This window comes from Pungitius pungitius, chromosome 19 (assembly GCF_949316345.1).
Source record: "Pungitius pungitius chromosome 19, fPunPun2.1, whole genome shotgun sequence".
Lineage (NCBI taxonomy): Eukaryota > Metazoa > Chordata > Actinopteri > Perciformes > Gasterosteidae > Pungitius > Pungitius pungitius.
In genome coordinates this window covers 9769409-9796126 of record NC_084918.1, presented here as the reverse complement: position 1 = coordinate 9796126, position 26718 = coordinate 9769409, and the positions used below count along the sequence as shown (strand labels likewise).

General features: G+C 42.5%; 2 protein-coding genes across 3 annotated transcripts; both read left to right on the top strand.

Moving 5' to 3' along the window:
* The first annotated feature begins 872 nt into the window (after nucleotides 1–872).
* Nucleotides 873–14288, top strand: LOC119198381 (TLC domain-containing protein 4-B-like). Of its 2 annotated transcripts, none has more exons than XM_037455454.2 (7): nucleotides 873–1258; nucleotides 3696–3868; nucleotides 4732–4821; nucleotides 5836–5894; nucleotides 6049–6143; nucleotides 10964–11037; nucleotides 11181–14288. In XM_037455454.2, the coding sequence occupies exons 2-7, from the start codon at nucleotides 3705–3707 to the stop codon at nucleotides 11497–11499; spliced, it is 801 nt and encodes a 266-aa protein (XP_037311351.1). In that variant the 5' UTR covers nucleotides 873–1258; nucleotides 3696–3704; the 3' UTR covers nucleotides 11500–14288. The 2 variants fall into 2 exon arrangements, with proteins under 2 accessions (XP_037311351.1, XP_037311352.1); XM_037455455.2 differs by lacking the exon at nucleotides 873–1258 and adding an exon at nucleotides 3420–3525.
* Nucleotides 14289–16159: 1871 nt separating this feature from the next.
* On the top strand, nucleotides 16160–22225 carry bco1 (beta-carotene oxygenase 1). Its single transcript, XM_037456244.2, has 11 exons — nucleotides 16160–16404; nucleotides 16492–16620; nucleotides 16711–16840; nucleotides 17092–17239; nucleotides 17338–17488; nucleotides 17724–17944; nucleotides 18088–18345; nucleotides 18438–18543; nucleotides 18642–18736; nucleotides 20022–20133; nucleotides 20362–22225. Exons 1-11 carry the CDS (start codon nucleotides 16341–16343, stop codon nucleotides 20514–20516), a joined length of 1569 nt encoding a protein of 522 aa, XP_037312141.1. The 5' UTR covers nucleotides 16160–16340; the 3' UTR covers nucleotides 20517–22225.
* The last annotated feature ends 4493 nt before the right edge of the window (nucleotides 22226–26718 follow it).

Sequence of the window (26718 nt, the reverse complement as noted above, 5' to 3'; positions counted from 1 at the left end):
CCCTATAGTTTCAGAATGGGAAGCCCCTGAAATGCTGCCCCAGGTCAATAGGTGGTTTGGTTCATTCATTTGAGAGGTTGACGACGTCCTGGAGATAGGTGTGAAAGCAGCAAAACGTTCTAGTGCCGGGTAACGTTGCTCCCTAAAGGAAACGCAACTTCAGAAATGTATTCTCACAAATCAGTCTTTCGGATTATCGATAGGAATTACAGCCTCAACAACGCGGGATCCTTTGAAAAAACGCACATCTGAAATGACGCCTGACCTGCGCTCATCACACCTGAAAGACCCGACCAACCTGCCTGTTTCAAACAACATGACAGAAGGGAGATTAAGGACAAGGATACGATGGGCTACAGTGGACAAAACTGCTCCTATTGACTAAACTCCCTAAATTGCCTTTGGTTTTCATTGATATGTCCGGGGTTGATTGTGAGTGAGGCCTATCCCTTTGCTGTAAATACCCCGGCCTTGCACAATCAGTTCATACCATGTAACATCTTATATTGGTCATAAAATCACCTTATGTGTGTGGACTCTGCACTGTGGCTGACATCTGAGAAGGGAACGTGTGTGTTTGTGTGTGTGTGTGTGTTCCACAGCTTTGATTCTCACACAGTCATCTGAGCCCCGCAGGAGGTTGAATAAAAACCGTATGTGACAAAGCAAAGAGTAATGTAAAAGAAATGAGGGGGGGGCTTCAATGGAGGCTGCAGGTCCCTTCCCTGGCTGTCCTGTCCGTGTCTATAAATAGACGCAGTGGGCGTTCTTGGGCAGACCACTGGGGTGGTGTGCGTGGGAGTGTGGCTTTAAGAATTCAGCTGTAATCGGAGTCCTATAGGGGAAGAGAGAGAGAGAGAGAGAGAGAGAGAGGGGAGGGGGGGGGGGAGATGCCTATCACACACACACACACACTCACACACAACAACCACCCTCCATCGTCCCAGTAATCGAGCGTCGAGCTGCCCGATCTGCGCCTCTGCCATCATGCACGTCTCGTGTCGGATGAGTTTCTCGGTAAACACCGCGAAGCCACCACGGACACGGAGCCGCGCGTCACAGCCCACGACTTGTTAGCGCGTGAGAGGAGCGCGCGAGCGGTGCTGCTGTTGTTTCTGTAAAAAAAAAAAGAGAGAGAGAAGAAAAATGTCTCGCTGTGGCTTCGACTCAACGTGCACCGCTTCGCACACGAGCCTCGACACCAGAACCAGTTGAGAGAGAGAGAGCGGCCGCAGATCATCTTAATGAACGTCACAAGGTAGGCCCGATACACACACACGGACACGCACACACACACACACAGACACACACACACACTACCGGGGCAGTGTTGTTGTTTTATTTTCCCCGTCAACAGATTTCTCAGCAGCAGCAGCAGCGGCGCCGTGCTTTTGCCTTTGAGAATGCCATCATCTACATGTATTTATATACATGTATTTATAAATGTATGTCAAATTATTTATGCATTAATGCATTTGCGTATTATATATATATATATATATATATATATATTACTGTAAGGGAATAACAGCGTGGGTAGTCGCTCGATCGAGTGGGCGATGGATCGTCTGTTCGATGTGACGAGAGGGGACACATAACTCAAGTTATTTTCGTGCGGGCTATCGATTCCTTTTTAAAGGAGAACCCTAAAAAAAAAGAAAAGAAAAAAAGTGTCCACCCCGTTTTACGCAAGCGCAGTTTCCCTTTACGTATTAAGGACAAGCGAAGCGTGCAAAAACAAAATCTCTCGGGCAGAAACCTGTTTGGGTCCTCTGAAATGAAACTATTCTTCACTTTCAAGGAAATGTGTGTCTCTACTGGGACTAAACACGTCCGCTTCGTGCCACGTGACTACAGTGTGTGTGGACGGGAAACAGGGGGAATCATGTTTAGTTTTTCCTAAATAATAAGTCTTGACTGGATGTTACAGCTGCCTCCCCCTTGTTTTATTAATGCATCCTACTGGTTTCTCTTCCATCAAGGGCACCAGCACACGTGTTTGGCCTGTTATCAGCTCCCTGCCAGCCTCACTCACTCACTGTTTATTGTATTTCTTTTGCATACACTTGTCTGTGACACCCGTTGGATAAAGAGGCAGGCTTTTGATTTGTTTGTAGTGGTACTCCCCCCCCAACCCCCGGTGTGCTTGTTTTTGTATCCTATTTAAGGTGACCTTTGTAACCATTTGCCCTTGGCAGCGTGAGTCCGTCGTGGGTGAACTCAAACATGCGCGTACAAAATAACAACACCTAATGTAGACGCACTGAGATTGGCCGAAGACGTGTTTGCTTTGGTATCTATATACCTCCTTGGTTAAAATCACAGTGTGTGCTCTAAAAGCAGCCCCGTAATGACCGACGTAGTTCCGCCCGTTGGCATGATGCATTATGGGCCGGCTGAAGGAGTGCACAGGTCACTGGGGAACAAAGTTATCCAGTGAGGTACATTGTTTGCCCTCGGTCATGGCTTTGGCTCAATGTAGGAACGTAAGCAGGCCTAAAACTCCCCAAGGCCACAGCTGTGGGGACGGAGATAAGTGTGTTTGTGCTGGAAAATGCAAACATGTGTATCAGCGTCATCGGCCGGTCAAATGAGTCCGTGTGGAGGTGGCCCCGGGAAACACTCCTAAAACAGTCCAGTGACATACATTTACTGGCTGCAGTGTGCAGACGGCCTCACTTGATCACTCACACTCACTTTTAGTCCAACCAATGTTAGAGTGATTATATATATATATATATATATATATATATATATATATATATATATATATTTGGGTGGCTCTCGTGCTCCCTACGCATTGTGCTACTTTATGTTCTAGCTTTTTAAATTTTCAATTAAATTATTAATCAATGTCAAGTGGATTTTATTGAACCGCCCCATACTGATCTGCTCCACTCACACTTTCCAACACATGACTGACCTGTTTTCCACGTCGGATGCTCAGATACCAGCCTCTCATAACGTCCTAAAATAGAAAAAGCAGAGCTGTGTCCTATTGTGTCCTAAGAATTACTACCCAAGTGACCATAATGAAAGTCATATTGGCATCACAGTTTTTGCTCTGACAACTTCATGTTATTCCGATCAATCCAGCCGTAATGTGCATTATTACATCTCATGCAAACTGGATGGATATGAAGGGACTACATAACTTCATTCTGCTCCATTGCAAATAGTGTACCTTCATGTAGTTTTTACATAAAACACGTTTCTGTGACTGAAGGTCACTGTTACTTGGATTTCTTTTGAAAAGCACACAAAGCAAAGTCCGGGACGGGTTAAGAAACACACAGTCATCTGGCAGTTCACTGGGTGAAATATGCAGTTATAGTTGTACGGCTTCCTGGGAAACGAAGGTCTGTGTGGTTTCAGAAGCAGAGTGTGTGTGTGTCTGTGTGTGTGTGTGTGTGCTGAAACCACAATTACTGGTTTTAGCGCGCACACACACACACACATTGCGTCTCGACACGTTATGTTCTCTGTGTGAGGAGCCACGCTTCCCCTTTAACCCAGAGCCAAAAGGTAACGCGGTATCTTGTCTTGAGAACATTTTTCAGCCCGTTTTGGAGCAAAGTTGACAACTTCTTATTAACCAACGTGATGTTTGATCCACGTTCTTAAGCCGTCTGAATATTGTGACTCGACACGCCGAGCGATGCTCTAACCGTTTCCTCTTTCCCTGCTCCCCACAGTCGGGTTGGATGGCCATGGACCCATTCAACCAGCTCATCGTCGCCATCTCGGTGACCAGTTTCTTCACCTTCCAGTGGCTCTTCCACAGAGTCAGCCCCTGGATGTCCACGCGCATCAGCAGCCCCGGCTTCCTCCGCCTCAGCGACAAGCAGAAGATTGAATGGAACTCCAGGTGACGTGACGCGACGCACACTTCTGACCACGATGGGCTGACGGCCCCGGGGGGGGAGTGTGGGGGGGAGGTTGTTTCAATCTCCCCACACGTTTCCTGTCATGCGAGTATCTGAGTAACTCTGAGGGGAAATGACTGCTTCTTGCAACGTTTTTTTTGCTCCACATGCTGTTGTTTTCCAATGTGCCTGCAGTAAATCCACATGGTACTCCGTTTAACTTTTTCATTTGTCTGAATGTCTGAATGCACGGACGGGTAGGAAGGCTTCAAACAATTTAATATAAATAACAACCAGGTGTCATCCGTTGTCATATCACTGTTTTGAGCCTTGAGCGAGGCGGACTGCTGTGATTGTTGAGCGTCTTTTGAAAGGACGCAGCTTAGTCCAACTCACACTAGCACAAGTCCTTTTTTTTTCATCAAGTTTATTGCTAAGAGCACGTGTGAAATTAAAAAAAAATGAGCGAATTAAAGTGAGAGATTAGTGGAGCTGGATCCGGTCTGTGACGATCCTTTCTGAGGCCCATGACTTTACGCATTGTGTTGGACCGGTGTAACAGACGGCTGTCAATGAGTCTGACTGACTGACTGACTTCTGAGGACTGGCAGAGCGCCTCAATGACTGAACGCCCGACCCTTCAGCAGTGTTTAATCTCTTTAGTCTAATTGGTCTGAATCTGTGTGCAGCCCTCAACAGGCAATCAGTTGATTCACTGTGAGCGAAAAAACAAAAAGACACTGTGTTCTAAGCCGCACAATAGAGATAGATGCTCACTATTGCTTTGGCGAGCCTATTGAGTGCAGCGTCTCTGACGTGTGTCACACACAGAGCATCACGGCTGTGTTTTGTTTTCTCGTTTCAGGACGGTGTCGACGTTTCACGCGCTGTTGGTGGGAATCTTCTGCCTCTACATCTTGTTCTTCGATGATCCCGTCAATGAAGACCCAGTGTGGTGAGAGTTTAGCTGTGAATTGTGTGTTTTTAACTTTTACTTTTCACCTTGTGTGTGGAGGGAAAGATCACTGAGTGCAGACCCTTCACACCACCTGTTCCACCTCCTCCCCCTCTGGTAGGCGCCACAGACCACTGTAGGAACAGGAACAGCTTCTTCCCACAAGGCCCGTCTCTCTCTTATTAATCAATTAATCAGACACTGCACCTCTATCTGCCTCAAATTCTATCTATGTGTTACTACGCATACATGGACAATAAATCTCATCCTGATTCAGATTCAGATTTAACGCAAGCTTTTAAACAATCAACATATCTGGCTAATTCATAAGGTCAACAGGTAATTCCTAATTATTTATGTTTTGAGGTTCTGTTAGGAAAACGTGCCTCTTTCAGAGTGGAGCAGGACATTTACTGCCCCAACAAATCCAAGCCCATCAATAACGATAGTGTTGGATGTCTCAGTGTGCTGCCGTGAAGGCGCCCGTGGAGCAATTAGGGGTCAGGTGTCCTGCTCGGGGGACACGGGACCCGGAGCAGCCGGGGTTTGGAGCGAAATGAAAAACCTGCTGGTGGATGTAATTAAACATCCACAGAATTATTCAGAAACTAAATGTATTATTTACATTTAAGAAAGTTTGGGCCGCAACAGATGAATATATTACTGATTTAAAACTTTCATTTAGTCGATGTCCTCGCACTGTTGCATCATATGGGAGAATACTTTTGCAACAATATTCCTGAAAAAACAAACAAGAAGTCCTGCCCAGAAAAGTGTGACTGACCCTCGGTCGTTATTGAACCACAATTGGGCACAAGATATTTTGGGGAGCTGTTTTCCTCCACTCTTCGGTTCGGTTGAATAAGTTTAACCTGCGATCCACATTGATGAAACCGGTAAATCTCCCACCCCCTATTTAACTGTCAGCCATTTCTTCATAATGCCTATAAAGGCAATCAGAAATGTAGTAGTCTTCTTTTTGTAACCAATCAATAATGTGTTCTTGTTCATCAGGGGAGACCCTACATGGGTGAAGACTAATGTTGCCATCACAACAGGCTACCTCATATCTGGTAAGTGAAACATACTGATACAAAGGAGTAATGCTTGGGAAAATCACACCAAAAGAACAATTTGTGATAGGATGTGATAACTGAGTTTTGGTACTTCACATCTTGTAGTTGCACCCTGACATGTGATCCCCCCCCTGTGCTTTTGTCTTTCCAGATCTGCTGCTGATATTTTACTATTGGAAGGCGATAGGCGACAAATTTTTTGTAGTTCACCATCTGGCAGCATTGTATGCTTACTACTATGTACTGGTGAGTGCCCTATTGTCCAATAGCAGAACATGCAGGCAAGATGGGAAGGAGACAACCAAGGGTGAACAGCTGTGTCCAGTGAAGCTGGGCCTTTTCCCCTCATTTAGCCCCCCCTCAGTATCTGTAATTGCCTTCCATGCAGCTCATAAACGTTTGGTGGAAATGTCTACATGCAAGTACAGTATGTGTGACGAGTGACGTACCCTAAATTGTACAATCACATCAGAGAGGGGAACCGTACTGTTGTTTAATTGCCCCCCCCCCCTCCCCCCAACACTCCTTTGCGTCATCGTTTTCAGTGGCAGTGCAATGAGGTGCTTCAGTAATGCACTAGTTGACTGGTTGGAGTATCTCCAGGAAGAGATGTGCTATGTGTTAAGTGCTTGTATTCTTTGACCTAAAATTAGGTTTCCTTCCGTCCTTCTGTAACGTGACTATGTCTCAGGCTTGTTTGTCCTTTCTCCCGCCCTTAAAGAAATCTTATCAAAAGAACATGCTGGTTACATATGTAATCTCGCGTAGGCTTTCTTAGAATTGTTCTCTGTCTTTACTATGGCATCAACTGTGGGTATTGACGCTAGCAATATGACAATGTAACAATCAGGAATCAGGAAATGTTTATTGCCATTATATGTTAGACATACATGGAATTTGACTTGGCGGTTGGTGCATGACGGAAGACAGTACAATAACGACAACGTAGTGCAGCAAAAAGCTAAAAATAAAATAAAAGTGTAATAAAATATATGCTATGGGTTAGTACGCTAAAGCTATGGGTTAGTAAGTTCAGAAATAAAGATAAAATAAAAAAACAAAAGATAGAGTGCACCAGCTAAAGCAAGTGACGAGTGAAAGTGACAAAGTGAATGTACATGAGAGTGAGAGTCAGTCAGGGGCGGCCCCGGGCTCTGTTGATGAGCCCGACTGCTGAAGGGAAGAAACTGTTGGTGTGGCGGGAGGTCTTAGTCCTGATGGAACTCAGCCTCCTGCCGGATGGAAGGGGTGCAAACAGTTCATGTCCAGGGTGGGAGGGGTCGGCTACAATCTTTCTGGCCCGCTTCAAGGTCCTGGAAGCGAACAAGTCCTGGAGAGATGTCAGATTGATCCGAGGTAGTGTGCGGCTTAGTGTCCTCAGCATCTAATGAACAGTGCTGTTCACTCTTGGTTCACTCTGTAACCCTCTAGGTCGCCAGGATCTGTTGATATTCTCTATGCAAATGAATGACTATGGTATTTTTTGCATGGAATGCTCAATGATGGTACTGGCTGATGATCCCCCTCCCACACCTTGCCTTTACGATCTCTGTGCTTTCTATTTGTCTTACTGACCCCCTTTTATTGTTGTGTGAATCTGACACAAGTCAAGCTTAGCGCAGCTGTATGCTGAGCTGTGACCCCCCCCCCCCCCCCCCTCCCCGTGTGCATGCGTTCTGCACAGGCAGGGTTTCCTTATCTTGTCACTGTGCATGCCAACGAACAGTATTTGACTTTCTTTATTATTACTTCCCTGCCTATTTACATTACCTGCCGCCTCTCTGCTTTTGTGCCAGTTCTGTCTCTTCTTTTTCTTCCTTAAACTCCACCTTGAGATTCCCCAATAAGGGGGAAAAACTGACAAAGCCCCTCAAACAACGTCACATGACCCCCTAGGGCGATAAGGCATCGCCCGATCGGCATGTCATGTTGACTGTGTTCTATCAGGTGTTAAAGGATTACTGTTTTAATGCTTTTTAAAGTTTCCTTTCATACCCATTTTTTTTTATTCAAGACAACTTACTGCAAATTCCCTTTAAATACATGCTCTGTATTTTCTATATAGAGTATTACGAAAAAGGATACTCGATGTGCATTTCTCTGCCTGTATCCCAATATTTGAACATTTTGACACTTGGTTTTGGACCACATGTTTGGTGTAAACCTCACATTTAAGATTTCCATTTTACTGCTAACATTACAGTCACTAAATGGATTTACAGATTGGATTTCTTCTTTAATGTGAAACATCTCATAACAGCATCCAGGTTTTCTTTTGGTCCATCAGTCTGCATTGCATTCATAACGAGGAACACCGCTTTTCCACATACATAGCGTCCAAACAATGATACGATTAAAACGTTTCCTCGTTGGAATAACAATATGATTTGTGAGCGACTGTAAATCCAGCCTTTCATTTTTAAGAAACAGAGCAATGGATATTAAATGAAAGGAAGTAGCCCATACTGTTACTGGACAGTCATTTCCTCAGACTGGATCTGAAATCCATGTGGGATAACAGAAGGAATGCTCCGCGTTAGTCCATGTGTTAGAGTTCATGTATTGCTGTAGCCATATTCAATTTGCGTTAAAACTCCCCACAAAAGTGGTCGTCCCTTGATGTAATTTTTATTTAATTTAGTATTTAGTCAAATGTGTCGTATGTTGTCAAAGTCTTATTTCTTAATGTGTTGGGTGTGTTTACGTGGAAGTCTTCATGTCAAATATTCAATCAATGCTGCCTACTCGTAACAAGAATATTAAACCCCCCGAGGCCGTGGACAGATTAAGGCCTCATTGAATTGTTTAATAAGAAACTTGGGATCAGCTGAATGAAATTAGTTTGTTGGTATGTTTTGATTATTAGTTGATCAGTCACTAATGGCTTGGGCAAAAGTTTTTTTCTTTGTGGATAGTATGACCTTCTGTTTGTGTGTTTTAACAGAGAAGAATAGCTAACAATTAAAAGACAACATATTAACTGCTATGCAGCTAGTAGACGCATGCTTTCGTCCCGGTATTGTAAGTGTTGCTTCTTATTTGCTTCCCATCGTGGTTGCATCTTTTTTTTTTTTCCTTCTAGAATATCTGTCCGTCTGTCTTTCCGTCTCTGTGTCCTCCGCTGACTTTAACATAAATGGCCCCTCTTCAAACCCCACATGCAAATAAACGGCCAACATCGAGTCGGACTGTGTCGTCCCCGTTCATGCAAAAAACTACCAGAAAGGTCATTTAGAAACCCAGAGCAGGTCTTGGTCTAGATGGGGACTTTCCTATTCCTGTCTTGTCTGCTACAATTGCTGTTGTGTTGCACTGAGCCGATATGATGCCCAGTCACAGTATGGACTTACCAGTTCCTAGAGGTACTAGTATTCTCCTGCTAGGTGGCAAGTACACACATTGCAGTGTAGATTACCTTGTTTGTGTCACATAGTAAGTATGTTTTAATGTCCAGCTTTTATTTCAGCCCTGACGGTAAGTCCACTTTTAACATGCTGTTAAAGCCAAATCATCTTAAAGTTCTTTGGATCTTTCGGTAAAATTGGATGCTGTGATCTGTCTCTTTATTTTTGAGTTTGACTTGAATGTTTCCTTTTGGGGAGTTTGACACAAAGCTCAAACTTTTTAATTAGATTTAAGACGTAGATAGCAGCAGGATAGACAGCAGGATAATCCAGTATTTTTTAATGTGCTTGATCTTATGACTTTATAAGGTAGGCTGGCTCAACACTGTTCAAGATGGGAGATGAAAGCATCTCAGTTGTAAGATCATCTTCATTCCATTTAGCATTGGCTGAAATTGTTCAATAGGAACTAAACTCAACCTGTTAAAGCTCATCTCATGGGAGGGTCCCCCTAGGGCCACAATGTGCAGCTGTAACATTGCATCCACGGTTACCTTTATTGGGAATATTTTCAAGGCCCAGTTTTGAGTTTAGTTACAAACCCGCTGAAGATGATCTGATACAACATAGAATTCAGTCCCTGGCTCTTAAACATATTGCTTTCTACACTGCATGGCTTCTGGTTGCTCCTTTTGGATAGTGGCTGGCTTAATGTATGTATGGTTGTACATCATATGTATCAAAGCCTCTGCTGTGTTGATCTTTGCAGAATACTCTCTAAATGTTGAGATGTTACTGCAGTGTGTAGTCTTCACAGTATGTTTATTTCTTTTGCTCTCTGGATGAAAATAAATTCAATTTAGTATCAACTCATTAATGGTTTTTATCTCAAGAAATGCAAAAGTGCAAGACTTTTTGTTATTGAATCTTCTATCAAGCATAGCCCAGTGAAGATTGTGTTCTAGTTAAGTTACCGACTTTAATGGGGAAAATGCACCTGCGTTTTGTGTGCATCCCCAATTAATGTTCTTGGCACGTACTAATTTTAAGCAATAGATTCCTCAGTGGGTTCCATGTCCACAAAAGACCACTAGGGTCCGCTGTCGCAAAAAGTTTTATCTTTGGCATTCAGTCCTCTGACTACGAACAGTGAAGCAGAGAGTGAAAAAGTTTAGCAATAACAATCGCCTTTACCTCCGATATTTGATACTCAAACACATTGAATGTCATTAAATGTGGTCGGCACATGCGTGTCTGTTGATTTGAAGTCAGAATAGTCGACGAGCCCCTAAAGTGTGAACCACAGAGTTGAATCCCAATGTATTATAGTTCTTTTTCTGCTTTCTGTAGTGTGGACTAGTTTATGCTCGCAATAGATGGGGGGAATCATTGGGAAGTAAAATTAAAGAACAGTCTAATTATATCTGATGATTAATTGCACCCTTAGGGAGAAGGAGCTTTTCTTAGATCTGCCAAATCTTTGGTAGGACGCCATCTAATTTTAGACTTGTTCGGCGCACTGTGAGTGTGTGTATTGAAGTACTGCATATCGTATGGTTATATTTGAAGGTTCCTTGGAATTGGAGGCCGACCTTCACTACCAAGTTACTCTGAAGAGCAGGTGCTCCGTCAGCTTCATGCCGGCTGATCCAAATGACTCGCAGTCTTGCTTTTGTCCCTTTCATGTTTTGCTGTCTTCCTGTTCTTACCTTGTTCTTCCAGGGCGAAGGAATGTTGCCTTATTTTGCAAACTTCCGTCTGCTTGCTGAGTTTTCTACACCATGTGTGAACCAGCGGTACGTACCTCAAATGTGGGACTTGAAATGTCATTAAATGAAGGTTTACTTCTTTAGACGAAAGGTGTAAAGTGCTCGTGATCATCTTCAACATTTTCCCGCGGCGCTCCACACTATTTCCCTAACCACATCTTGTGTTTCAGCTGGTTCTTTGAGGTACTAGGTTACCCCAAGTCCTCCCGGCCCAACATGGCCAATGGCGTCGCCATGGCGGTGGTCTTTTTCGCGGTCCGCATCGCCGTCATGCCCGTCTACTACATCCGCATGTACGCCGTCTACGGCACCGACGCGTTCTACCTGGTGCCGTGGGGGGGGCGCGTGGCTTGGATCGGCTCCAGCATCTGCTTGGACGTCATGAACGTCATGTGGATGCACAAGATCGCCCGCGGCTGCTACAGGGTGCTGCGCTCGGCGCGCCAGAGCAAAGGGCACGGCCCTCAGGAGAACGGGAAGACGGAGTAGAGGAAAACGGGGGCCTTCGGCGGCGGGAAAAGCCACCGGCGACATGGACACGACGGCGTCCAACACCACCCCCCCTCTCGGCGCCGTTTTGGATGGAGCAGCCGCTCGGACGCTTACCCTTCGCGTCACAGGACCGAATGTAAGGAGGGAGATTGGGTCGAACTGGCAGCCCAGGAGCCCTGAAGCCGCGTTGCACGGCCTGTTGTTGTTCGATTTACCATACAAAGGAGTCCTGGGACATTGGACTCTCAAAAGGTTTACTGTCCGTCACATACGTTGTGCTGGGAGGAGGGAAAAAAAGACTTTATTTAACCATATACATATATATATATATACATATATATATTTTTATGTATTATTATTATCAATCCCAGAACTACACAGGTAATCACTGGCCCACTGCCAAACAGTATAGAGAAGTTCATCAGACGTTGTGAGTCTCTGCTGGATTTGAATGGTGTAATTCATGTAATGCAGGGTTGACAGGGCCCCGGCCCGCTATTGATTTTGTCGTGCTCGGGTCGAGGCAATTGAGTTTTCAAACATGCAAAATGATTGAAGGCTTGGCTTTTAATTAAAATAATGCTGGTGTACAGAGTAGCCTCAAAATGCTGAAAGGGAAACTGAATGTCGATGCTGTGTTTTTGTACATTGAAACTGATTCAATGGAAGAACATTCAATGTTCTTAATAATATCGATAGGAACGTTTTCATGAAATGTGTATAGAACTTGAAATTCCTCATGGTGGGGAAAAAAATAAAAATAATCGACATTGTGTTGACAAAGGTTAGTTGTGGACACAGTTTTGTGTCACTAAATTGTCATTCATGTCACATGGGGAAGTGCATGTGAAGGGATCAAACAGACCTGGAGTGCTGATTTGGAATCAGTGTCATAGACAAAACCATAAAACTAAATGTGAAACACAGAACAGAGTGACAAAGAGCAGCTACTTAGAAGGGATTGTGTATCCTGAGAGGCTTAGTGGGAAATATGTTACTCCTTCAGCAAAAGGTTCATATTTCTCCTACTTTCAACATCTTTTTAGACGTAACGTGTTCCACTTTGACCCCAGGCCGTAGTCAACAACAAGCTGCTGGCTGCTATGTGTGTTTTCCGGGTAGCAATTGAACATTTTTGCTGCCATTTTAATTCGGTACATGATTTTAACACATTCATTCGACCAAATTCGTGTTTGCGGATTTTAAGTTTGATGTCAAATCAAGCCCAATAATCAATGTGTGAGAGGACAACTTTTTAGTTGTTTTTTTTCCCCCACATAGTTACCAAAAAATCTTCCTATTTCCACATCATAATGTGCATCATAATAGGCACCTCCATGTTTATTCATCCGGCTTTTTTTTTCAGTGGACAGGAATGTCTGGAAAAGTGAATATTAAAATAGAAACAGTTTTCTGAAGCGTCCTTCTACTGACAAAGCTGTTGATTATTGTTATTAACACTGAACACGGGAAGAAATCCCCTCGAAGGGTTTGAAGACAAACGTAGGCCTCTCATCTGTTTGATTTAGAAGCTGCAATTCATCAATGATTCAAGAATCATGTACTTGAATTATCATTTATTTAAATGATCTCTTTTTGAGCTGTACGTCAAATGTTTCGTGAAACCCAAACAGGGATTGCTGGTTTCGTAAACACGCCTTGCTATGTTAAGCTTTTGATTTTGTTGCCTTTTTTAAAACAACTCATGATTGCACACTGAATACTTTACATAGAAAAAAAAAAAAACGTGTTCCACAATTGATGCCTGTTTAATGTGATTGTTTGGCCTTTTTGTTTCAAATGTTAAACCATGAGGTTTGTTCAGGCTGGTGGTTTTAGTGTTTTTTTTAGTGCTGTTGTTTTAACTTGTAATAGATTTGCATACTGTGTGCCAGTGCTTAGGCCATTACTACTCCAAACTACTTCCCCGTCATATCCATGAGAATTCTTACATAGTGGAAACTTGCAGCCGTGATTTGAGTCTGTGCAGCCACCCACCTCTGCACGCTGTGACTAGTCATACGAAGAGGAGGCTCAGTGCGGTTTGGGGTGATCCAACGGCGTTAAATACATTAGTCAATTGCCATCCCATTGCAAGCAGTGTGTTTTGGAACAGGATGAACTTGAGCAAATCATCACAACACATTCAGAGTCTCTCCTCTCTGGGTAAATAATTCACTGGTTCAATGAAATCCACACGAGGTTAGTCTGGTGGTCTTCTTCATGCACCCTCTATTACTACATGTGGACTTGCATGGGGATTGCACTGTAAACAGAATCGCATATACATTTGTAAGACAGACTGTGTTCTCTTTTCTTTTTGTTCCTAGGACATGTACATAATGTTTTCCTGAAACTCTTATACTGTGCCACATGATGTAATCCACAGATGGTGATGGTGATAATGGTGTGCTATTAACATCATACAGCAGCTATTTTGTATAATACCCAGCACAGAAATAACTATAACAGTAAAGGAATACTTGAATACTAATGAGCGTGGTCAATAACAATGGGCGGTGCAAATAGACCTGAATCCTTTGAGCATCTTGCGTTATATGCGTACAATTGTGTAGAATTTATAATCCGAGGAAAGTAGATGTGAAACAAAGCCGGTGCTTCTAAGGTTGGTGTTTCTGTTCTGAATGTTGTACGGAGGGGGAGGGGGGGGGGGGTGAGTAGGTGGAGGTTTAAGTGACATTCTATGAATGTATTTTGTGAAGAGGAAATATATTTGTCATTCACATTTTCTTTTGTTCTTTACAATAAATACCAAATTAACAGAGCTTGGTGTGTATCATTCGGGCTTTGAAAGGTTTGGAAGATGAAAAACAATTAATGAGCGTCTAATTTCTCGGATATGGATTTCATTACTGTAAAATCCTAATTAGTGGTACTTTCCATTATTTGAAGGCATCGTTGTCTTAATTATGCTCACGAGATACAATTTGCCCCAAACGACGCAGTGCTGAAAATATTTCATGTCTTAACAGATTTAGTGCATTTTACTTTGTTTATTTCAACTTTTTCCTGGCAGTTACTGGAGTTCTGAGTGGGGTACAATTTCCAAGAGTCCTGTTTGATGGCAAACGGAGCAAAAATGAACATCAGAGACAATCAACCTGCCACTTTACAAGGCAACAACGTCTACATGTTTTCTCAATCTAGTGTTGATTTGACAGAATTTGCAAGTTTCTCGGTAAGTGGAAGTGTGTAAGTGTGTAGTGATTATGTATAATTGTCATAATAAAGATATACAATCAACAAAAACATGCTTTAACAACAACAATCCCCCCACTAATTGACACGTGACCCCAGCAGGTAATGTGTCCCACAGGACACTAGATGGCAGTGTTGCCATGTAATTCATGATGTAGGCTTCCCGTGACACATCCATGGGCAGCGTTCCCTGATGGGACACCAGAGACTGTTGAAGATGCTACTTTACCTGTCAGAAACAAGTTGTCTGGAAAGTGCAACTTCCCAATTATTTAAGTATGGCTAAACTACTATTTTATGCACTTGACTTCAACTATAAAATTGTTTTGACCACATGAGGAAAGGAATGATTTTTATTTTATTTTAACAATGTTGTTAACTGAACTCAAACTCCCTTTGACCTCCCACTCTCTTAATTACCTTTGACCTTTGTGTACTGCCTGCATGTGCAAAATGAGCTATTCGTTTTCCTGAAGCTGTTTTTAGAAATTTAAATTGTCTTTAAAATATGAGTAAATCTCGTGTTTAACCTCCCTATAACACTTTGTGATACTTAATTATCTTTTCAAACAAGAGGACTATTTTAATTCTGCCACGACAGCATTGTGTAGAAGATTTTTTTTTAAAGCAGACAAAACGCAGAATGGCATCAGCTGATTATTCTCGGAAACAAGCGGACACGATATAGTGCATATAGGTGATGTGCATGTGGACTTTAACGTACCGATACCATTTATCATTAGTACTGTCAGTTCTGGGTTAACCATCATAAACTGCTAGTCATTCCCAGTATTATCAACGACTGGATAACAGCTGATAGAACTCACTGTTACTTAACTTCATTCAAGAAAAATAAAGTCACAGAATAAAATGACCTGTGGAGTGATATATGTTACAATGTCACCAAAGCAGGTGAAATATGTTAATCTACTTCAAGGGAAAGCATTTTCATTTCCAATGCCTTGTCTTCAACAACTTTCCCCCGAAATCCTTAAGTGCTAAAACTCTTTTTGGCATGTTCTCACAGCAGAACCTAAAGAAAGAATTGGAAAATATGTCACTTAGAATAAAGCTCAACAAACAAATAAAACAAACATCCTTATTCATATTTATACTTGATGAGATCCCAAGTTTGACACATTTCACAAACGTTGTTGGATTGTAATCCTACATTTAGGTGGCGTTCCCGTTTAAGTGCTAAAATAACCAGAGCAGATTGACACTACAACTTCTTGAATAAATATTGGACGTATAACAGTTCTGAGGACAATACAAACGCGTGAGTTTAACGGGTTATTTATCAGCCAGATTCACCGAGGAGTTAATTATTCAACTCGAAGCACTCGATTAAAATACAAGATAATACAAATCCACACGGCGGGCACCAATAAAAGTAGATTACGCATGACGCATTATCTGAAGTCGAGCCAAAGGTGAAGCGAGGATGTATTTCCGTCGCGATAGAAATCTCTTTTCAATGTAAAGAGAGTGCACAGGACGCCCGTCTTTACGCACAGATGCCATTCCCCAGGGGCTTTAAAAGGAGTGGCTCACGCTGTTATTGAACACACAATTTATTCAGACACCTCTGCGTGGTCTTCGCTGCACCTCCAGCAAACATGACGACACACTTTTCCCAGAACGCAGAGGAGAGCCCGGAGCCCCGCAAGGCAGAAGTCAAAGGTATGACCATCGAGTGACCCACGCGCGCGCGGCGACTTATCGTCGCGTCCCTGACGGTTTGGTGCTTCTCTGCGCTGCTTTGTTTAGGGAACATCCCCAGCTGGCTGCAAGGCACACTGCTGCGCAATGGCCCCGGCATCTTTTCCGTGGGGGTCACCAGCTACAACCACTGGTTCGATGGGATGGCGATCATGAAAAGCTTCGCCATCAAAGACGGTTCGTCTTGTTTTGTTGCTCCTTTCTTGTTAAAACATCGTTTCGTTTACGTGAAGAGATACTAAACGCGTCCACGCATTTCTGCTCCAGGGGAAGTTACTTACAGGAGCAGATTTTTAGAAAGTGACACCTACAAAGTCAACAAGGCTGCGAACAGGATCGTTGTGTCTGAAATGGGAACGATGGCATACCCGGACCCCAGCAAGAATTTCATTGTCAAGTAAGCCCACCTTTCAATTTAACGCTTTAATGTGTTTGCTTTGAGTTAGAGATACCATCCTTTATTATATGGTAGTGTGACATCTTCATTTTAAAACTTCTGCAACATCTGCAACACGAGTCATTCACATGCAGTTTTCTAAAAGATCTGCATTATGAAGGTAATCTTCATATTGCAGAATAGTCTTGTAAAGCCAGCATTTTTTTGTTGGATGACCCCCCCCAGCCATATTATTTCTTATTCCTTTTCAGAGCAATTACCTTCCTCAACCACACAGTGCCCGACTTCACTGACAACGGCGCAAGCAATATCATCAAATACGGAAACGACTACTACGCCACGTCAGAGACCAACTACATCCGCAAGATCGATCCCGTGACGCTGGAAACTCAGGACAAGGTCAGTTCACATGCTGACCTTGTTCTCTCACCAATGGCACTCATCCAAGGGATGCCCTGGGTCTCATTTGAGCTCATGTGTTGCTGAACACGACACAGGTGGACTACATGAAGTACCTGCCGGTGAACCTGGCTTCGTCCCATCCTCACTATGACAAGGAGGGCAACGCCTACAACTTTGGGACTTCGATAGCAGAGAAGGCCAAGACCAAGTACATCCTGTTTAAAGTCCCTGCTGTCTCAGAGACGGGTACGTAAACCTCACAACCGGCTTGATCCGTCCACATGGCCTGTACTGCTTTGAAAGTGTTATACACCATTAATTATGCTAATATGTGATTGGACGGGAAGACGGGCATGGTGTCGTTTGATTTAAGTACAGTCCACACATGAATTAATACCTTCAAGGCCAACCAATGAACATAATGCATTGACCAGATTTGATGTGTTTTCTTTAACTTTTGTTCTTAACTCGAAACCTTCAGACCAAGCCAAGGATGGGCCCGCCCTGAAGAAAGTGGAGGTGCTGTGCACGGTGCCCTGCCGTTCCCTTCTCACACCCAGCTACTACCACAGCTTCGGCCTTACGGACAACTACTTCATCTTCATCGAGCAGCCTCTCAAACTGGACATCCTCAAGATGGCCACGGCGTACATGAGGGGGGTCAACTGGGCCAGCTGTCTGAAGTTCAGCCCGGAGGAAAATGTAAGAGGTCACTTATCGTCTTTTAAGTTACTGTTTCTATTCAAACTACCAGTGTGGATACCGAAGCATGTTTTGAAGGTGTGCACTAGTCTGCTAGCGCTCATCCCTGGGTTGACGTAACTGTGACCGTCTTTCTTCCACAGACTCTGATCCACCTGATAGACAGAAAGACGGGCAAAGTGGTGGATACAAAGTACTACACTGGCGCAATGGTCGTCTACCATCACGTGAACGCATTTGAGGACGATGGTCACGTGATCGTCGACGTCATCGCCTACAAAGACAACAGCCTATATGATGCATTCTACCTGAACAGAATGAAGGAGAACCCCGGGTCGGAGGACGATAGCTACACCAAACCAAGCTACAAACGATTTGTACTGCCAACCCATCCAGACAAGGTGGGGTTTGTAACGATGAGTCAAGTTGATTTGATCAGGAAAGTGGGAGAAGATGTTCTTCTCACACTTGACACTCTATTTGGGTTTTCCAGGGCGTGGCAGTTGGAGAAGACTTGGTAAAACTCAAGTACACAACAGCCAGTGCCGTGAAGGAGAAAGAAGGCAAACTGATGTGCCAAGCAGAGGTTCTCTGTGGTGGTAAATCTAAAGCTTAGAGACAGGGCAAATCAAACAAATGTTAAAGTGGCATTTTCTACAAAACTACTACAACACTACTGTCATTTTAATTCCATCAGGCTTTGAATTGCCACGAATGAATTACGACTTCAATGGCAAGAAGCACCGGTTTGTCTACGGGTGCAGTGTGGAGAAGTGTGCTGTGGCGAAAGAGGTACTGTTATTTTTGATTTGTCTCTTGTGGAACAGAACCGTTTCTTCCAGTCTTAAATTATAGTTGCTAAGAGAACCAAAACTCGCTTAGTCTTAAAGAGCAGAATTGAGTCACGGGGGTATTTGGGGAAACAGATTCTTCTTTGCAGCTTTGTTTTTTTACAAAAGGCAGGAAGGAAAGCGCAGACGTAACAACTGACGCGACAGACGGTAGGATACACTTTCACGATGTGAGAATTCATGGGAAGCTCGCTTTGGATGCACACTTCATTCTAATGCACCTGAAGTGTATGATAGAAGCAATTGGCTCTGCAAGGCTTCAAAGTTATGGGCTGCAAATCTCTGTGGAAACAAGCTTCCCTCGTGTCTCACTGCATCCTCTCAGACCGGAGGTATTGTGACTGCAAAGAGGAAGGAACAGAAGGAAACATCCTGGTTTATACAATAAGATATTGGTTTTTTTCATTCCCTCGTGAGGCAGATTTCGAAACGTCAGAAGAGAGCACATCTTTGAATTTAATTGTTGTGCGTAATGTGAAATAAAAAAACTGCACCAGCCGAAGGAAAAATTTATAATATATCATTGAGATGAATAGTTTATCGCAGAAACTAAGACTATTTTTTCATTTTGAGATACGTCCGGCTCATCCAAACATTCCTTGTACATACAAGCCTGTTTTTAAAAATAATTTGCTATAAGAACTAACAATATTTAGTTCACTCCGCTTTCCTCTTTCAAAGTGACGGTGCCTGCAGACGTGAGCGTGACTGGTTGCGTGTCGGCCCTGTGACTGTCCGACCTTTGCAGGGTTCACTGCGTGTCTCAGGTCGCCCATAAACCTTCAGAGGGTGATTGGGGACAGCCAATGGTTGGACGGCTTCACTCGGCAGTGTCGCAACGCATTGAAAGTGGTCCTGTTTCTTGTTGGTATTTAGTCACTTTGACCACGGCCGGCACAGCTCTTTCTATGATTCTGATTTGTGAAAAAGGTTTACAGTTCTATTGTAAGTGCGCAGGTCGCTTTTGGGTCAAAGTGCTGCCCGGACACGTTGCTTGTCTACAAGATAAGAAGTGAATATTTCCCCTTCAACCCTTTAACGTAGCTCCCAAATCTACTAAATATTTTATTTTAGTTTTTTTTTATCAGAAAAAATATAATTCTATAAAATTAATCCAACTCTCTGGCGTCTGCTATGTCAAATAATTGTCACTCAGATGTGTGACGTGTTGGTGCTTTGTAAATGTAAATTTACAAATTTTTTCCTAATGTGTTTGTTGGGAGCAGATTGCCAAATTCGACACAGAGACCAAGACAAGGCTTCACTGGAGTGAAGACAACTGCTCGCCCTCAGAGCCGGTTTTCATCCCCAGACCAAATGGGGAGTCAGAAGATGATGGTGAGCATACAGTGTGTGTGTGTGTGTGTGTGTGTGTGTGTGTGTATATCTGGTGTATACACGCTACTATAAAGCCACAGAACAAATATATGGCAATATTGTCCCATAACGAAAAGATCCCTCACTGAGTAAATCTGTATTAAGACTTTAAAACCATCCATATTTGGCTTTAGATTTGTGACGTCCTACTTCGTGCTCTAACAATAAGCTCTTACGCTTCATTCACAGGCGTCGTCTTGGCAACAGTTATCAACTCTAACCCGGAACAGTCAAGTTTCTTCTTGATCCTCGACGGCAGAACATTTAAAGAGGTTGCTCGCGCGTACGTGAACACGGCGCTCAACCGGGATATGCACGGCTTTTTTATCCCACAACAAAATTAGTTTGCTTTTTACACCAACTGTGCTTTGGGGCTGAGGAGTCCGTTTGAAAAGTCAAAATTCTCTGCTGAACATTGTGTTATGAAGGAAAGAAGCATTATGAGGACCTAAATGCTGACATTGACTACCGCTTCTCCTTAAAGCTATTTTATCAAAACAAATTGTCTAGAAATAATATGCAGTTGGTGTGTAATTTTTTTAGCATGGATCAACATGTTGTTTAAGCATCTCTTTCTGTGTATATACATCCATATTATTCAGTCCACATTATTTTATTGTACTGCTATGAAATTGTATTTGTGCTAAAATATTGACATTTCTGAGGCGTGCTCCCATTTTACCGTTACATAAGATAATGAGAAAAAAATGTAATGTAGTATTGAATAAATGTAATGCAATATTAAAGAAGTTTGTAATTCAGTATTTGAATTACCGGCTACTGCTTAACTTTGAAAACAAAGTACTTCACAAGATCTTTAATGACACGTTTATTTGAAACTCATATATTAAATTAAAATTTACAGGCCTTTAACTCGTATATTGTTGCCAAAACTTACCTTGTGCCTGTACTACTATAATCACAAGAAAATAATCAGCATTTTGCACAACATGGTAACAGCTATACACATTCAGTGGAAGACAGTTTCCCAAAAAGCACTTAAGGTAACTCTGAGCCTTCATTGGATACACACACATCAGCTGACAGTCATGAAGCCCTTGAACCACAGTATCTAAACGATTAGATATGAGCAAACTGCAATATGTAACTAGGTTGTAGGCGTTTATAGAGGACAGGTCATATGGGTTTATTATTCTGTTATGTATTGCTTCAAGGGTTCATAATGGACTCATTAACCAAAACTTATTGCAATGTGATGTTAAACACAGGGTTACCAGGAGCAGAACGCACATGTGTTCAGCCTGGCAAATTACATTTAATTTGTACACTGTTTGTTCACATATCCTTGAAGACATTCTAATCGGGGAGTAAAAATGTATTCAAATTGATAAACACAAGAGTACATGTTTTTGTGGTTGTCATGGAAATGTGAGATGTTTCTTCAAAGTGCTGTCCCGTCGTATTTACACCATTTAAAGCCCTTACAGCCTGACTTTCCATTTTCCAGCTGACGTTACCTGAGGGCCCAGGCCGCAGGGGGGACATCGGATTGGGCTATGGACCCATCATAACGCTATATCATATTTCACCTTTGATATTTAATGGCATATCCAAACTAAAGTAGACAAAAACATATGTGAGGGCACTTTAAGTAATTTGCAACACAGTGATGTGACTCATGAACGACCAATATGTCCAATGCAACATGATCATGGTGCTGTAGGTCAAAACTACTCGTCATTGAATCACACTATACCGGCCTGAGTTATTATTGCGTCATTGTTTTTTAAAGAAATGTATGATTTGATAACAAAATTAAAGATTTTTTTGCGTGTGTGTGTGTGTGTCGAATCACAACATTAATTACTGTAACAGAAACATACGCACCACCTACAGACAGTAATATACTACATTATCAATAGCAAGTACTTCAGTGCAATCAGTGTAAAATTAAAAAAACTTTAAAGCTCACAGTTGCGGACACACGTTTGGATATTGCTAGCACGGGTTGTGTATTGACAGACTGTATGATGACCAGCAGACATTCAATGATTAAAGACATCATAAAACATGTTTCAAAACCTTTGACACCTTGTACTTGAGAAGGAACACCTCTATCCATCCCTGTCACCCTTACATAGGATTACTCGGTAGACCAGCTAAAGACAACAAGAGGTAAGATTTTAATACGACTACCCTCCGGACTACATGGGTTTCAAAAATGTGTTTTTCCAAAGCAAATCGCAAACATATGAATGAGAGCAAGAAGGCGGACTCACAGTTAATATTTTAGTAGTTAATGGCTTACATGCAGTCACAAAATGTTTATACAGTAAATTAGAGAAACGGAAATCAACGGTTTCCCATACATATGTAAAGATGTAGAACAAAACCTAATCAATAATTTGAATTTATAGAAAAATGATTCTGGCAACGGCACAAAAACGGGCTGATTTATATTTGCAGCCCAGTCAGTGTGCAAAAGCAAAGCAAGAAACAGCATAGCTGTTATTTTGCTTTACTTTTTGTTGATGTTGACTTGAGGTGAAAGAGCAGATCAATGCTGTTACTTAATCAATGCCATATGTTCTGATTTCAATAGGCACTGTTTGAGCAATCAATGTATTATTTTAAGTGTCAGATTGCAGCGTTGCTTACCACATTTCTTTCTACTTGCATCAGTGGTTTGAAAAACATACAAAGAAACACATTAAATACCAAATACTGCCTCTGAATCTGCAGTTTAACTCTGAAGTTACCGCAGTGTTGTTTCATGTTGTGTTCACCATGCATCACATCACATCAGCAGCCTTAAAGGTAAAGCAAGAAAGGGGCTTGGACCACACCCAAGTGAAAACAACAGTTATGACTCCCTGATATCGGGAGGGTGGCAGTAGAGGATTTGTCCCGGTGGTTAACAGCCATTAGAGGCACAGAATTCAGGTCGCAGGGACACCAGAAGAAACGGTCCCTTTAGGTGCCCTCAGTCTGGATCTCCTCTGCTGTGGAAGGAGAGCTCTGGTTTTGGTCAGCGTTCTCTCCGTCCTCCCCTAACACACAGACAGGATGGGGGACAGAGAGGTTCGGACAGTCAGTTCCATGCATTACTAACTACTCGTCAAGTCAGTGACGCGAATGAGGTCCAGTAAATTGGCGAGTAAACAGCAGTCACACAGGTAGAACTAGGTAAAAAAACTCAAAAGGGCACTTGTTGTAAGGCTTCTAAATATACTGAATAGTAATACAGCAAACCTTACAGGCGAGGCCAGTGGGTTTCACTAATGCAGGCGAGGCCAGTGGGTTTCACTAATGCAGGCGTGAATGTAGGGAAACACCCAAATTCAGCACATTAGATAGAATATGACGGAGTCGGACACAAGGTGTCATCCAATTTCTGAGTGAAATGTTAATATCATTTTTGCCTTTTTTACAGCCTCTTTATTTATTTCTTGAAAATAAATAGCTTTGTAGAAAAATCAAGACTTTAGGTGTTTGGCTTCCCCTGGTGGTATCAACAATGAAACTGCAATGTCCATTGTCCATAACACTGTACATTGATGCATTTTCCAATGCAATTTTTAATTGTGACCCCTGTGCAAATATGTGTCACAGTGCCGTCATTGCTGACGCGCGTCACCATAGCGGGGCCTCGTGCGCACAGCGGCACAGGTACACACGGGACACTTGTTTGTTGTTTGCAAAAAAGGATCGTGGAGCTGAAAAGCAGCTGAGTTTATTGCAACCAGAATGGATGCGATGTCAGTTTATGTTGACATGAAGACTGTGACGCAAAAGGTTACGTGCACTGATTCGATATATCCCTCCCTCCTATTTTATGGAATAATCCCTGATTAATCTATTTGAATCTTGGTCTAGGGTACGTGCAAAGCGGCAGAGGAGGAATAGGCTGCTGGTCGGTGTCCGGGCGCTCTTGAGTTGATGGAACACCAACCTAAAACCCAAACTCGAAAAGGGAAACAATGGCACGAGGGAGCACTGTATTCAAATGTCATCCTGCTGCTACCTAGCTGTGCTGCTATATAGATTTAGATTAAACCCCTCTGTTAACACTCTAACACTTTGTATTAATCTGCCTGGGTGAGGCTGCCCTAATTACAATTATTTTAAAATAATCTTTTTCATAACCCGTACAAATAAAATCATGCATTTCTGACACTTTATGTCCCTTTGGACTGGATTGTTATGTTTTCACTTGGTTTGAAATGTTGGGGATTTAACATATAGGAATATGTATTTAAAAAATGACCTCAGCTTCCACGTCCTTTTGTGGCTCCAGAGCCGCTGACTGCGATTGACTGTGGCTATTTCTGGAAACCTCTATGTCCTCATCTGAGCAGCTGTCATTGTCAAAATACTGTTGTGATTGGCCAAATCCAACACACAGTGTCCACGTACAATCGTCAGCCTCAACAGAGTGAAACGAGAGGCATTTCTCCCATGTGAAAGCACCAAAAAAGAGAGTTGGTTCATCATGTCAGAGTGATGTGATGCAGACAGTGACAATAATATATGTTATGACTTCTAATTCTTATGAAACTATCATTCTTCTTAAGATATTACAACTTGAAGATATTTTTCAGCACCAGCAGAAATCTCAAACAAAAACGTATTTCCCCAAAATAAAACATGCAAAATATTCTGGGAGTTATGCCTAAATGGGAGTGGTCTTAAAATGATTATTGCAATTTATCTTCAGCAAAACAGAAGAGCGCATTATATCCATCAAATTTGAGTTGTCACGTTGTGCCTGAATGTTTTTTTTTTAAATCTTTATACTTAATTAATTAAATTTATAGCCAAAGGTGATAAAGTGTGCGTGTGTGTGTGTGTGTGTGTGTGTGTGTGTGTGTGTGTGTGTGTGTGTGTGTGTGTGTGTGTGTGTGTGTGTGTGTGCGTGTGTGTGTGTCCTGCGTGAGAATCCTGCCCTGGCGGATGAAAGCTCTGCCTGCCTCACTCCCAAGAGGCACCAGCGCTCAGCTGGCCTGAACCAAAATATATCCAGAACAAACCAATGGTTCCAAATGAACTCACTAAATGTAAGGAGGCCAGCTGCTGGATCCTCTCTGTCATGCTTAAGGTATGGTCAATTAAGACTTGCCATTGCTTGCCACAAGGAGGATCTCGGCCCTTATAAGAATTATATGCGAGAATTCTTCAATTAAAATAAAAAAACTTATTTGAGCAGTTTTCTAATTTATTATATATTCTTAAGGGCTAATTGGAGGCGCTATAACGCATCAAAGGTTGTGCGCAATCGGTAATGAGCGAGTGATCACAGTAAGGATCTAACCTTTACAAAGAGACATGCCATGAATGGCCCAGGGATATGGACATAATCGAACTGTTTCCAATAATAATTGAATTAAATGTCGACTCTTTCCCCCTTGACAAAGACTCTCATTGAGATCAGTCCGTGTCGGTTAACTCAGCTGCGTGGTTCACGTAACACGTGGAATTAAGATGCCGGAATGCACAAACTGTTCGTGCGACTATGTGTTTATTGTTCGCATTATCAGCATGGTACCTGTTTGGGTGGACGGGCTCCTCGGGATTTGCACGACTCAATCACACCAATTTGAATGCCACTCCGGAATGACCACACGACTGGAGGATTTACCAATGACAAGCCGATGCCAGAATACAACTGCATCCGGAAGATTTTTCAAAATAAAGCCTTTTTTATTGTGAAGTAAAACCATACATTAAATAGGACGAACCATTAGGCCCGAGATTAATTTATTGCATTACCATTACCAAATATCCTGACCTATGAATTTTTTTTGATGAAATGAACCAGTGTAGTGCTTGAATCCATTAAATTTATTGATTGTTAAAAACAAAAACAATCGGGTTTTTTCCCAATACCTTTTTTAATTGATACTGGTCCCTCAACTGATACTTTTTTTAAAAAGCACAACATTTTTTTTTAATGCAAGGCAAATTGTTTTCTTCAAATTCAACAATAGATTAACTGTTTAAACAATACTGTAACCATAAATAAAAAACAAAAAGAATCACGATCTGCCGTCATTCGCATAAGGAAATGGAGTCACGTGTCTGCAGATTAATGCGCCTTAATGGCGAACAACACCGAAGGACTGTCGCTAATAACGGAGGGAAACACTGACTAAAATAAATATAAATGGAAGGTAGATGGCTAGCTGGCCGCTGTAGTTACACAAGCGGGGGGCTATCGTCAGGTGCTGCGAGGACGTTGTCATCAGAGTGCGTAAATAAAGTATTTCAATCGGCTTAGGAAACAAAAGCAAGCACCGAAATCGGCGTTGTGTTTCGGTATGGTAGGTACCGTTCTTATAGGACCCGGTGCTGTATTGGTACCGGTTCTCGGTACCCAACCCTAAATATAACACTGTAACAACATTTCCAATGAAAGCCAAGCTGTCAGATGACATACAGGGCCGTTATTGTGTTTGTGGGAAATAACAGAGAGCCAGTGTGAGAACAGTGATGTTGTTGTGATGAAGGCAATGAGGCCATGACCGGTCAACATCTGGCTGTGATTTACTCCATCCAGAGGACATATGTGGTCAATATGCCAAGCGA

Excerpts from the sequence above, each read along its gene's own strand:
- LOC119198381 (XM_037455454.2), top strand. The coding sequence starts at position 3,705 with ATGGCCATGGACCCATTCAACCAGCTCATCGTCGCCATCTCGGTGACC. Across the intron at positions 3,869-4,731 it reads AAGATTGAATGGAACTCCAG|GACGGTGTCGACGTTTCACG; the intron begins GTGACGTGACGC and ends TTCTCGTTTCAG. Across the intron at positions 4,822-5,835 it reads GTCAATGAAGACCCAGTGTG|GGGAGACCCTACATGGGTGA; the intron begins GTGAGAGTTTAG and ends CTTGTTCATCAG.
- bco1 (XM_037456244.2), top strand. The coding sequence starts at position 16,341 with ATGACGACACACTTTTCCCAGAACGCAGAGGAGAGCCCGGAGCCCCGC. Across the intron at positions 17,489-17,723 it reads CCCTGCTGTCTCAGAGACGG|ACCAAGCCAAGGATGGGCCC; the intron begins GTACGTAAACCT and ends CGAAACCTTCAG. Across the intron at positions 18,346-18,437 it reads TGCCAACCCATCCAGACAAG|GGCGTGGCAGTTGGAGAAGA; the intron begins GTGGGGTTTGTA and ends TGGGTTTTCCAG.